The sequence below is a fragment of the Melanostigma gelatinosum genome (genome assembly GCF_949748355.1).
Source record: "Melanostigma gelatinosum genome assembly, chromosome: 1".
NCBI lineage: Eukaryota > Metazoa > Chordata > Actinopteri > Perciformes > Zoarcidae > Melanostigma > Melanostigma gelatinosum.
Genome location: NC_136634.1, coordinates 2,264,172 through 2,277,048, shown reverse-complemented (window position 1 = coordinate 2,277,048; position 12,877 = coordinate 2,264,172). Strand labels below are relative to the sequence as shown.

The 12,877-nt window shown below is 44.2% G+C and overlaps 1 protein-coding gene across 1 annotated transcript; it reads right to left on the bottom strand.

Annotated features, from left to right (window-relative positions):
• Positions 1-9,632: 9,632 nt before the first annotated feature.
• LOC306782813 (hyaluronidase-1-like) lies at positions 9,633-12,619 on the bottom strand (the record flags this gene model as incomplete). Its single annotated transcript, XM_079276272.1, has 4 exons — positions 12,565-12,619; positions 10,596-11,547; positions 10,164-10,253; positions 9,633-10,076 (listed from the first exon to the last, which is right to left on the bottom strand). Exons 1-4 carry the CDS (start codon positions 12,582-12,584, stop codon positions 9,633-9,635), a joined length of 1,506 nt encoding a protein of 501 aa, XP_079132398.1. The 5' UTR covers positions 12,585-12,619.
• Positions 12,620-12,877: the final 258 nt, after the last annotated feature.

Sequence of the window (12,877 nt, the reverse complement as noted above, 5' to 3'; positions counted from 1 at the left end):
ACACCTCGAGTTTGGCTATTTGCCGCTTCCTTATTGGAATGAACAGCTGACTCGTTAGTGGCTTTTATTACAACTGAGTGGTAATAAATCAAGTGAGAAGTAGGTTAATTTTCTCATGGACTTCTATACATTTGGAATTCTTTTTGCAACTGGAATCGCCGCCCCCTGCTGGTCAGTAGTAGTCCTTTAAAGAACGGTAAGCAGCACTATTTGAGTACTCGTGTTGTGCTGAGAGAGCCCACGCTGGTAACAGGAACGTGTTACAAGGAGGTTGCCGCCTGGCTGCATCACCAGCTAACACTAGCTTGCTAGCTTAGTTAGCAAAGTGCATTCATAATTCACGTTAACATGAATTATTAATTGGGAGGTTTATTTTGTATTTCGAAATATGGATTAAAATCAAATTTACCAGCAAAAATGAAAAGCCAACTCCTTTCAGTGTCTTTTATTTCAACCGAACGCTGAACATGACCATGGTAGCAACTTCCATCACCGTGTAGCCCCGCCCTAAAGCATCTCCTGCTTTATGGTCTGTGTGACTCTAAATGGAGCATAATGTACTAAATGAACATCATGCTGTATTGAAGAAGACTTGAAACTAGAGATTGAGACCATAAACTCATGTTTACAATGTTTACTGAGGGAATAAATCAAGAGAGAAGTAGAGTAATTTTCTCATACTTTTCAGCCCTGGAGGTTGCCCCTTGGTTTTTGTACAATGATCATTTTTTAAATATAATTTATTGGTAAATTATTAGATATTTACAACATTAAATTTAAAATATATACAGTAGTGTGAAAATAGTGAAGAGTTTGACGCTCTTACAGTTCAGCTGCTAAATGACTGCAACGTAAATGTTCTTCTCTAAAACAAACATGATCATCAGCTCTGATTGCAGCATCAGGCCAGAGCATTCCTTTGTGCTTAACCCCTCTGATGGAGATCAGGGTCAAAGGTTAAGGATAATTATGAGTAGAAATGTGAATTTGGAAAAGGATCTGAGAGCCCGTCCGCCCAATTATCACCATGAAAGAGTCTTTGTGTGACTCTCTTTGTGTGAGAGTCAGCATCCATAAAGTATCTGCTCTGACAGACAACAGAAGCTGGAACCGTTTGGCAGATCGCCGCCCGGCTGTTTGTTGCTGGGAGCATGTTTCTAATCGTGTTTCCTCCTGAAAGTGCAGGGCGAGATATGTGGAGGGGGATGAATCCCCCTCAGTGAGGAATCAGTTTGGGCAGTGGGGCGTTCAGTCACAGCCGGTGACCTAGAAATGTTGCTGCAATCCCCAACAAAGGGGAAGAATCGGGGACAATAAAGCTCCTATCCCCCCCGCCACCACCACCACCACCACCAGCACCGGACCACAGCTTCCATCTGACGGAGCAGATTATACAGGGAGGCGGACCAGGCTGAGCCAAGCTGGGCCGGGCAGGACCAGGCCGCCAGTGTAAGGAGGGGGATGGCTCCACCAGGAAGAGGTTTAGTGAGCACTCAGCTGTTCTGGTGTGATCAAACTCAACCCCCCCCCCCCTTACACTTTGGCTTAACAGAGTATCTGGAACACTAATGGCTGGTTTTCTATAATGTCTACAGTGTCGTCGGTAACACGCTGACCTTAACACGCAATCAAGTTCCTCCTCTCTTGCATTGGATCGCTCCATTCGTTACCGATGAGCTGTTATCCTCAGAGAGTCGTGGGCCGCTGGATCCCAACCATAGGCCGTACATGAGAAGTGGACGTAGTTGTCGTGACGACACCTCCTTGGTTTGTGGACTGATGAAGCCTCGAGTTTGACATTTTGTTCCTCGTCATCTTGTTTTTTTGCAACCAGTGATCCGAAGTGATCACATTTGGGCTGAGGAGGAGTGACGTAGAGATGTCATATACGTCTCTGGTAGAGACCTGTCAATCACGCCCTAAAGCATCCCCTGCTTTATGGTCTGTGTGACTCTAAATGGACCATAATGTACTAAATGAACATCATGCTGTATTGAAGAAGACTTGAAACTGGAAATCGAGACCATAAACTCATGTTTACAATGTTTACTGAGGTAATAAATCAAGAGAGAAGTAGAGTCATTTTCTATAGACTTCTATACAACCAGAGGAGTCGCCCCCTGGTGGACATTAGAGAGAATGCCGCTTTAAGACACATCAGCATTGGCTTCACTTTTCAGAACCGGAGGTTGCTGCCTGATCCCAATGCCAGCTGACACTGGGCGAGAGCTGGAGTACACCGTGGACAGCCGGCCAGTTAATCCCAGAGCTGACACAAAGAGACAGATGAACACGTTTTAACCAATTAACCTGTTGAACTTAATCTCTGGTATTCAGGATGAAGCACTCAGACCTCAGCTGGCAGGTTTCAACCCAGAGCCTTCTTACTGTGAGACAACACCACCATGCCACCCTCGGGTTGCACCAGCGCTTATCCATCCATCCAGTAAAGTACATTCTTAAGTTTTCAGAAACTTCTTGTGTTGCATTGATAAAACTGTTTCTGTGCTTTGTTGACATCGTCGGCCGGCTGCGTGTGCTCTTAGTACTGCCCCTCTGCACTGCTTTCACATTAGCTCTGTTAGCTGTTAGCTGCTGCCTCAGCCACCATGTTGAGAGCTGTGTGGAAACAATATGCTCTTCATTTAACACCTTTCAAGTACAATTTTGAGAACCGTACTTACTTTACTTGAGTATTTCTATTTAATGCTACTTCACACTAGAAGTACATTTTGGAGACATACTATTTTCTTTACTCTAATGTTATGTAGATGATTATTATTAATACCAAATATAAATCTATTACATTTTAAGCTACGCTTAATTCAAATTGATTAAACTATCCAGAAGTTTAGGAAGTAATTAAAATGAGCCCCACCTTTACATTAACAATGATAAACATCAAAAATTCAAATATTTTATTTTAATATATACATATATATAATTCATCTTTTTCTGAAATGGGCCATTCTGTATGACTGTTGGTACTTTTGTATGTTTTTGATTTTGATACTTTGTAGTACACAATGTAGTGTTGCTACTTTTACTCAAGTAGAATACCTCTTCCACCTCTCATGTGCACTGATAAGTATCTTTGGCTACTTTAGTTCAGTTCACCTGAAACCCGCTGACCAGAGTCAACAACACAAACCGTTGGCAGACCTGCAGGCCTCAGCATCCCAGACATGAAATATTCATAGAGCACACAACAGGCCGGCTGTTCGTCAGTACTGGATTCTTCTGGAGGACCAGCTGATGCTGACGAGTCCTGAATATGGATGAGAGGACATGAAATGTGTTGCGACATAAAATCTCACTGTGCTCTGAAATCCAGTCATTCATAGGACTGAACAATGAGTGTGTTTCAGCCCAGCTCTGCACATTCCGCCACAGAATATGTCTTATTTTACAATGAACACTGTATTTACTCCAGTGAAATGTTCCTCAGTGCTGGTGGGAAGATTCCCCCCGTTTCCAGTCTTTATGCTAAGCTAAGCTAACCAGCATTCTAGTTACCATACAGACAGGAGACTTGTATCAATCTTCTTCTCCAACTCTCGACAGTGAAGTGAATTAGATACAGACCCTTGAAATGAAGCGTCACAATCGATTGAGTTCTCAGGTGAGTAGTGAACATCTCCAAATGCTTCTACCACAGTGTTTCATCAGTCCCCGCTTTGCGCAGACGATGCATTCTGCAGTTCCTTTGGAAACTGAGCGATGATGAAATGAGAGTAATGACATGTGCTGCGTTGCTGCAGAGCTCCGAGCGTCTCTCAGATCTTTATTGTTTGTGAAATCAGAAACAGCAGCAGATGCACCACGACCGCGGCCCAACGCTGTTGGAGGAAAAATGTTTCTGACAGCAGAACTGAAAGCAGAAGAGAAATCCTGCCGCCTGGAGGTCAGACAGCCGAGTGTGAAGACACAAACGCAGTCGTACGATCAACAGCAGCTCACATGAACACTTCATTCATTGTGTAGATGCATATTTACGTTTTTCTGTATTTAAACTCATGATGTCATCCAGATTACATGAATTACTGGCTGCTCTACAAATTCTGTCATTCTGGCCAGATCCTTTTTTTTCACAAGAAATATGAAACAGCCTCCGTATTTGCTGTTTGGAGCCACTTAGAAAACACAGTTCTGGTCCTTTTGAAAGAGTCTTTGAACAGGAAGTTGACTCCTCATTCTGTTGAAGAGTCAGCTGACTCTCGGTTGGTGTCGGTTGGTCTGTTACTTCTCCAGAACTGACTCAGGGAAAAATAATGACTTAAAGGTGGCACTGTTTTACAATTTAAATATTTTGATTCGTTTCATATTTGTAAACTCTTTCCAGTGCATCATTAGTATTAGTTTCAGTGTTTTCCTGTCTTCTGTGTGTTTAGTGTGGTTCAGTCGACAGATCTTCATTAAATCAGTGACAGTGTGGAGGGACGGAGCTCTGACTCCCCCTACAGGACAAACACCTGCAGCGCAACACTGTTCAGAGTATTTAGAGTATTTAGAAATTATAGCCAGTAAAAAAGTACATTCACTTAAGTACCGTCCAAAAGTATTGTCCTTAACACATGAACAATTTTTTATTTCCACGTTTGATTTGCGCATTTCCCATTTTGCTACTTTATAATTCAACTCATAAATTATGATGCAAAAAAGTAATTCAATTCGATCCACTTTTACCGGCTGCAAAGTGATGAACACATAAATGCATCAATAATTTATCATCCAAAAAAAACAATATTCACTTTTGCGAGTATCTGCAGGTTTTAAAGCCTTAAAAACAATTAAATGTAGTTTTTTAAATCTATACATACTTATATATGTATATACATATATGTGCATGTATATCAGAATCAGAATATTTAATATATATTTATATGTGTATATATATATATATATGTGCATATGTATGTATATATACTGTATGTATATGTATGAGCATATATAGATATGTATGTATATATTTGTGTATATATGTATATGTATATATGTATACATGTATGTATGTATATTACTTATTATATATAAGTGCACTTTGATCCTCGCAGCTTCGTTCCTCAAACTTACGCACGAACATCTGGTGGTGAGTTTCTTTATGTCTCACAGATGTTGGTGATGAAGTGTTCCGTCTGCACTTAACAAAGTGAATCCTCACCGATGATCTTCCTCCTTGTCAAGAAACCAGAAGTCGTGTGATGCAATATGTTGCGAGTTATAAATGTTCAGCGGCACAAAGACGGACTCATCGTCCAGACAACATGAAGGCTTCGTCCGTCTCTCTGGTCCTCGGTGAGTCACAAGCGGTTTGAATGGTTCATGGTGACGTAGAGCAGGAGCCAGTCATGAAACAAGTCATTGATCTGTAACCATTCAGTGTTATCGGGTACATGGTGACAGTAACAGGCACTAGTCTGTGCTGTGGGTTGAATGATGACAGTAACAGGCACTAGTCTGTGCTGTGGGTTGAATGATGACAGTAAACAGTTCAGTCAGTATAAAAGTAACTCATTGAAAGGTAACTGTAAACAGTAACGACAGTAACTACAGTACACAAACACTAAGTCAGTAAAAGGTAAACAGCAACTAGTCAGTAAAGAAAATGCTCATCATTAAAAGTTAAATGTAAACACTAACTAGTTAGTGAAAAGTAACGAGTCAGTAAAAGGTAAACAATAACTACCCATTGAAAGGCAACAGTGAACAAACAAGTCAGTGATCAGTAACTAGTCAGTCTTATGGGTTGAATGATGAAAGTAAACAGAAACTATTGAAATGGAACTTTCAACACGCGAGTCAGTGAACAGTATTTCGTCAGATAACTAGTCAGTGTCATGGGTTAAGATAACAGTAGCTAGTCATTGAAAGGTAACTGAATCGTGTAATAAGAGTGAGTGAAGTGTCTTTTAATAATGTGCTTCTTCACTTTTCTCAGACAGCAGGAAGTCGACACTGTTGAAGTATTTCTTCTTTTTACTTGTGGTTTTCGTGTGGTTCCCTTTTCGCTTGAAACACATTTCACTTGGATTTCCCCACAGTTTCCTGATGTAGTTCAGTAGAAGAAGTCCACAGGCTGAAAGGTCTGGGCCTGATCTCAGCTACTGTGTCTGTCCTTCCACCTCTGACCTTTAGTAACCCCGTCTTCCCGTTGCAGGCCTGGCTGCGCTGCTGTTTGAGCTGACCGTCTCTGTAGGTGAGCCAACGACGACACAAGGACATTGAGTCACACACATTCACACAAACGTCCACTTAACTCTGTTGTTGTGTCCTCCAGTCCTTCTGAGTGTGAGTCCAAACCGTCAGCTGTTCTTGAGAAGAGACGCCGTCTCTCTGAGCTGTGTGGACGATGGACAGACGGTAGACGGATGGGCGGTGAAGAGGACAGCAGGAGGACAGACACAGACCTGCGATGGTGGTCAACAAGACTTTGGTGGATTCAATGGTTCCTCCTGCATTATTCCAGGTCTGTTGCCATCAGACAGTGGGGTTTACTGGTGTGAAACCAGAGCTGCACAGAGGAGCGTCCAGGTCCACGTCAGTGTTTCTGGTACGGAAACTAACTGTCACTGTGTTTGTATGGTTCTGATGGAATACCTCTGTCTGTATATGACTCTGGTCTGTGTGTCTCTTTCAGATCATTCTGTATTGCTGGAGTTTCCCAAACTTCCTGTGATTGCAGGAAGTAATGTCACTCTGCGCTGTAAAACCAGAGAGAGTTCGTCACTACTGGTGTATTTCTTCAGCAACGGGAGCTTCATTGGATTTGGACTCGCAGGAGAGTTCACCATCAGCGATGTGCAGCGGTCCGACGAAGGTCTCTACTGGTGTTCCACCGGTCTGTTTTCAACCTCATCCAAGACCTGGATGAGTGTAGTAGGTGAGGACACCAACCTCCACCGTCTGTTGAAATTACACCGCTTATATGACACACACATTTATAACAGTTTAGTGTTTTAAACACTATATGTCTGATGTGGTAACATATCTATACACACACACACAGTTTCATTGATGTACTAACCCACCTCGTCTTTTATCTGAACGTGGTGAATAGTGTATATGAAGCAGCCCAAATCCACATCAACCACTGAAAGTTAGAAGCTCGTGTTGTGTCTTCACTATCGGCCTTTGTTGTTGTTGTTTTTATCCCGGAACAGGTTGTACTGAACAACGATGCTGCGTTCACACCGCAACACATCTCTGTAAATGGAAGTCGGTGACATGAAACAAACTGACGCCCGATACTCAACATTGAGATGATTTCAACTTCAAATTTTCAACACGTGTCAGTTTCTGCTCGTTACATTTATACAGTCTTTTCAAAATAAACTTCCATCTTCACAGGAAACAACTCAGTTAGGTTTAGAAAAAAGATCGTCGATTGTCCATCCTCGCTCGTGATTACGTGGATAACATACAAAATGATATCTATAAATTACGACGCATTCTTTTTTTGTAGTTATAGCTACGAAAGGTGGATGAAACCAGCCTGCCCGTGAACGCATCATTACAGACACGCCCAGTGAAGGTTGATGCCTCTTGTGATCACTCTCTTTAAATGTCAATACAGCTGATCAAACTTATTGATTTCGTCTGACGATGGCATGATTAAGCCCCAACTCAGAATAACTCATTTGTGAGTTTGGCTGCATTAGAGGATAGTCACAGCATTTAATGTCCGTCTTAAAACAATTTAGTCAGATTATAATTATGAATCCTGTTCGTACAAAGGATCCCTTTTATCATGAACTTGCAAAGTAAGTGATGAAGGACAAAATCCACAGTCCTCGTTCTGTACAAAGTTTACATATTTGGGTTGATTTGAGGCTGATGCAGAATGAAATCGAGTGGATATCTTCTACTTCCTTATTGATCTGTAGTGGAGGGATTGCAGCACAGCGAGTAAATTTCATGATAAAAAACACTGCAATACTGTAAATGCTGGTTTCCTCTCCAGATCCTCCTCCTCCTCTTCTGTCTGTGGTCGGGCTGCTCTGCCCTCTAGTGGTGGTGTGTCTGTACTGCACGTCCACCGTCCTGATGGTGTCTATCTACTGCAGCAGGAAGAGAGGTAAACCACGCACACGCACCTCAGTGCGCCCCCTATTGAACAAATATGTGATGGATTATAATGTAATGTATCTGGTCCTCTGCCAAGTAACAAGAGAACTCAAATCCTGAACTCCAGCCGTGTTTCTGAACCCCGTCCACAGGAAATGAACCAGCCGTGGAGACGGCGCGCGGCGTTGAAGGCGGTCAGAGAGTGGCTGAAGAGCTCGGTTACGTCACAGAGCATGATTTCTGAACTGACGAGGATGCATTTGTTGTTTCATATCGGACACTTTATATGAACTGAAGTGTCTTCAGGCTCATGCTTCACTGTCAATCCTTCACTGGGCTTTGAGCAAAATGCCAACAGCAGAAATAAAGCATCGGAGTAGAACGGACCATTCAAATCAATGTAGCAGGACGGTCAGAGCGGCGGCCATTTTTAAGTGTACCGTTGCCATTGCAGTCGTTGTAGCGGCTACATTCTCAATAAACTACAGACTTACAGCAAGTGGTGGACTCACTGAGGTCAGGTTTTGAAGTAACTAAAAAAAACAATTTGTAGAAAAGTTAAGTGTATAGAACCAAAATATGTTAAATTTAACAACTTAGTGCTTCATCCACACTCTAGTCACAGCAGAGAAAAGCACATTGCTATTACCAGATGACTGTGTGGAACCAGTGTAGCGTTAGAGGATGCTGTAGTTGGTCTTTGGAGCTGCGACAACAATTTCAGTCCCACTGGCGTGTATGTCACCATAACAGCGTCGCCATTTTCTTTTGTACTAGTCACATTAACCAGGTAAACAGTTCAGTACTACTCCTATATTTCTCTGATGTTTGCCTTTTACAGTGCTCACCATCTTAGGTTAGCATGCTAATGTACACAAACAAGGTCAGAGCTTTTTTCTGGATTAATTTTAAGTTTTATGGTTTCATTGTATTGCATTACGTATCATAGCCGTTTGTATGTCCGTTTGTATGCCGGCCCCCGCGGAGGCGCCGACGCCCGATGCGGTAACGCCGCGGGTCGAGGTGGAGGTAGACGTCCCAGCGCTTCCTCACGCAGCGCGCCTCGCTGCAGAGTCGCGTTGACGTGGAGACGCGGCGACGTGGCGGCGTTAATACAGGCCGACCTGTATTAACGCAGATCCAGCCGCCTCTACAGGAAAGAACTTTGAGTTTAAGTATTTATAAAGTACAGCTGAATTACAAGACAATCTTAATGGTCAAACTATGCAAAAACTCAGTCATTGAGTTGAAGCTCAGGAATAAGCTAGTGAGCAATCCGCGAGTTGTGTTACGTTAACGAAACATGCAAATGTGTTAAATGGAATATTTCTATGCCAAAACCCAATGTGAAGAGCCATTAATAATTTAAATTGTTCTCATGTGCATTTTCCAAAAGAAATTTCTGTGAATATAAGTTTTTTTTAACCTGCCTTTGCATTTAAGAGTCATTGAGTTTTACCACAGACAGAAATATAAAAACAAACAAGACATTAAAAACAGTGGGATTGTTCTTTAAATGCCTTCGACCACTCGTCCTGAATCACGAGTATCAGATTTGTGCCATTAACTTATGACCTCATCACGACATACTTCAGCCTGCGCACCGTCAGCAGCGGGAGGGGGCGGGGCCTGTGAGCGCCTCCATTCCTCTCCCCGGCGACGGCCTCAGGGACGTCGCTGAACAGGTCAGACGCACGGCACGGCGTCCCGCTGTAGCACATGCAGTCGAAGTTGTGGTCGAAATAGTTGACGCCATCCTGCGAGAGGCCGCCACGCACGGTGAGCGGGCCCCAGCGCCGGCCCCCAGGCCGGCCCCCAAGGAGGCGCTCACGCTCGATGCGGTAACGCCGCGGGTCGAGGTGGAGGTAGACGTCGTCGTCCCAGTGCTTCCTCACGCAGCGACCTTTGCCCTGGCAGAGCGCCTCGCTGCAGAGTCGCGTTGCCGTGGAGACGTTCAAGATGTACGGGTTCATGACCTGCTCCAGGTGGCGTCGAGCGGCAAAGCAGGAGTCCTACAAGGGATTTTAGATATAAAGTCAGTTAGCCGATGTGAAGTTACGTTGAAAAGAAATAAGCCCCGGAGTGATGCCACTTTCTACCTCCGTCTCGGTGACGTCCATGTCTCCCCAGGAAATGATGCCGGCAGCGCCGAGAGCAGCCGCTTCTCCGATGGTGTTCACGAGATCATACTGCAAACAACAAACAAGAGACGGACATCCAATCAGAGAAAAGCAGGAAATGGTGCTTCCACACGGTTGTGTTGACTGATAAACAGCGAAATCAAAAGAAACCGACCTTTGAAAACTACAATCATTTAAAAACAATCCTTTCTCTCGTGAAGCTGTACTTTGTTTCACACACTGTATTAAGAGCACACTAAGAGCCTGTGTCCATGTAGCGTCGTCATCGCAGTCTTCTAGGGACTAGGGACATCAGGAAGTGAAAAGTAAAACCTCAATGACCTCAATGTATTTAACATGTATAGTACATAACAGACCCTGTCTAAAAGGTGACAAAAAGGTGCGTCTGACCTCGGACATGTAGTCATCCGTACTGTCCTTGTAGACGGGGCGGATGTAGGCGTAGACGGGGATGGAGTAGAAGCGGTTGGGGAGCGCCGACACCCTCATGGCCTCGTGGATCCGATGCCGGACGAACTGCCGGGCCTGCTGGGAATCCCTGAGCACCAGCTCCAGGTAGATGGACGGAAAGAGCGCCGTGGACTCTGCCCAGAGCCACTGCAGTTCATCATTCCGGTCCTTCTCGATGGCAGGACACTCTCCGGTGTAGCCCGCCATGTCCTGCTTGTAGTCGTAGTTGTAGCAGTCGGGGTACAGGTAGTAGCCCCAGAGCCTGTTGGGCCTCAGCTTCTTGCCGGTGCGGATGGATTGGATGAAGTACTTCTTGGCACCGCGTTCGAACGAGATCTTCGCCCGGTCCTCCGCTTCGTCTTCGGTCAGAAACGGGTTCTTCTTCTCGGCCACGTCGATGGAAATCTGTCTGTAGACGTCTTTGCTGCCCCAGTTTCGATCCCACTGCGGCCTCCACTCCTCAAAGTCCAGCACGGCGAGGCCCGGCCGGTTCCCGGTGATGTAGTACTCGATGTCCTCCTCGGCGAGCTCGTGGTGCTCCTGCAGGTCAACCAGCTGCGGCACGCCCTCTTCGTACAGCTCGCCGGTGTCTTCGTCCACGTAGGGGAAGATGCCGAAGCGGTCGGTGTAGAATATGGAGATGCTCTGGTTGGTCGCAGTCTTCAGCGTGCTGCTGACGAAGTGGAAGTGGGAGAGGTCGAGCGGCATGCCGAAGCGACTGTGGCAGAGCTCCGTCGGGGCGTTCCACATGAACAGGAAAGGGTGGCCGCCACGGAGCGGAGGGTCCGTCCCCGGTAGAGCCCGGACGGAGCACAGCAGGGCCAACGCAGTGACCAAGATGGAGGAGAAACGTTTGTCATCAAGCAGCTGGAGTTGATTCATTTTGAAACACCTGTGAGCAAAAGGAAGCGGAAAATGAGGTCGGAATGAGTTCCAAAAACACTTAAATTAATCTAGTTTTGTACAAATTCCTCTTCAAATCTCTCATTGATGTTTTCCATAAAAAGTTCAAGAAGAAGTGGTATCCCTGCTTAAGAAAGTCAAGGATTCTATAGACAGAGCTTGGTTTGATTCAAAACTGAAAAACAAAAAGGTCACCAAACTTCTCAAGCACTAAATTTAAATTGGCCATTTTTACTATTAAAAATAAGTTTGTTTATTTAAATAAACATCTTTAGGTGGGTCCAAGTTTATTTCCTGATGAAGAGATGGATTCTTTAAATCATCCATCAGTGTTTGTCAGCTGATCACATATCAGCCAGTTTTCTTGCTGTATTCACAATTATTGATTAGAACAATGAGTCTTTGAGTACCTTTAATTATTTAGGTAGTGTTGTTAGCACATGTCATTTGTCTTTAGAGTATTTTAGTTTGGTAGATCCGTGTGTGTGTGTGTGTGTGGTCTGCTGGCCCTCAGCATCTTGTCGAAGTGGAGAAAAGTACCTCTTGACAACGCGTTCAACACGATCTTCGGCCGGTCCTCCTCCTCGTGTTCTGTCAGCAACGCGTTCTTCTTCTCTGTCTGTAGATTTATTTTGTTGCCCCGGTGTGTGTGTGTGTGTGTGTGTGTGTGTGAGTGTGTGAGTGACTCGTTAAGTCACTGATGCAGCTCACCTGGGAAAGACACACCGGGAGAGATGGGGAGTTCCTGCACAGGTGAACTTGTTGATTTGAAACATGCAAGAATGTCGCTTTTTGTCTCAAAGTGTCTGCAGACTGTACGTTTGAGGCTTCGTTTTGTTAGTTTCACACCGAAGTGACCACGTTATTCAGTCGCTGCATCTCGACTTTCGCAATAACTTCATAATTAACTCAATCAAAACAAGACAAGTGACAAAGAGAATATCTCCATATAGACTCTTGTGAAAGAGAAAGTAATGTATTCCAGTCCTTGTAGAATATAGCTCACATGATAACACATCTGTTCATTGTTCTCTCTTTTGTTTTCCTGAGGTGAGGATGACTGTGCGTCACACGTGAATCAGAAATAGTAACATCAACAAAAGCCTCTGGAAAAGTTCAATATGAGGCAAAAAAGATGTCATCTTAAAGCAGTGGTTCTCAAACTGTGGGGCGCACCCCTCTAGTAGGGCGCAGCGGTATTGCAGGTGGGGCGCAGGGGGAAATGCAGTTTTTTTTTTATTTCAAGAACTTTATTCATACCTGCAAACCTTACGCTTTTTGGCGAAATTTGCCCTTTTGAATCAAAAATATATACTGCT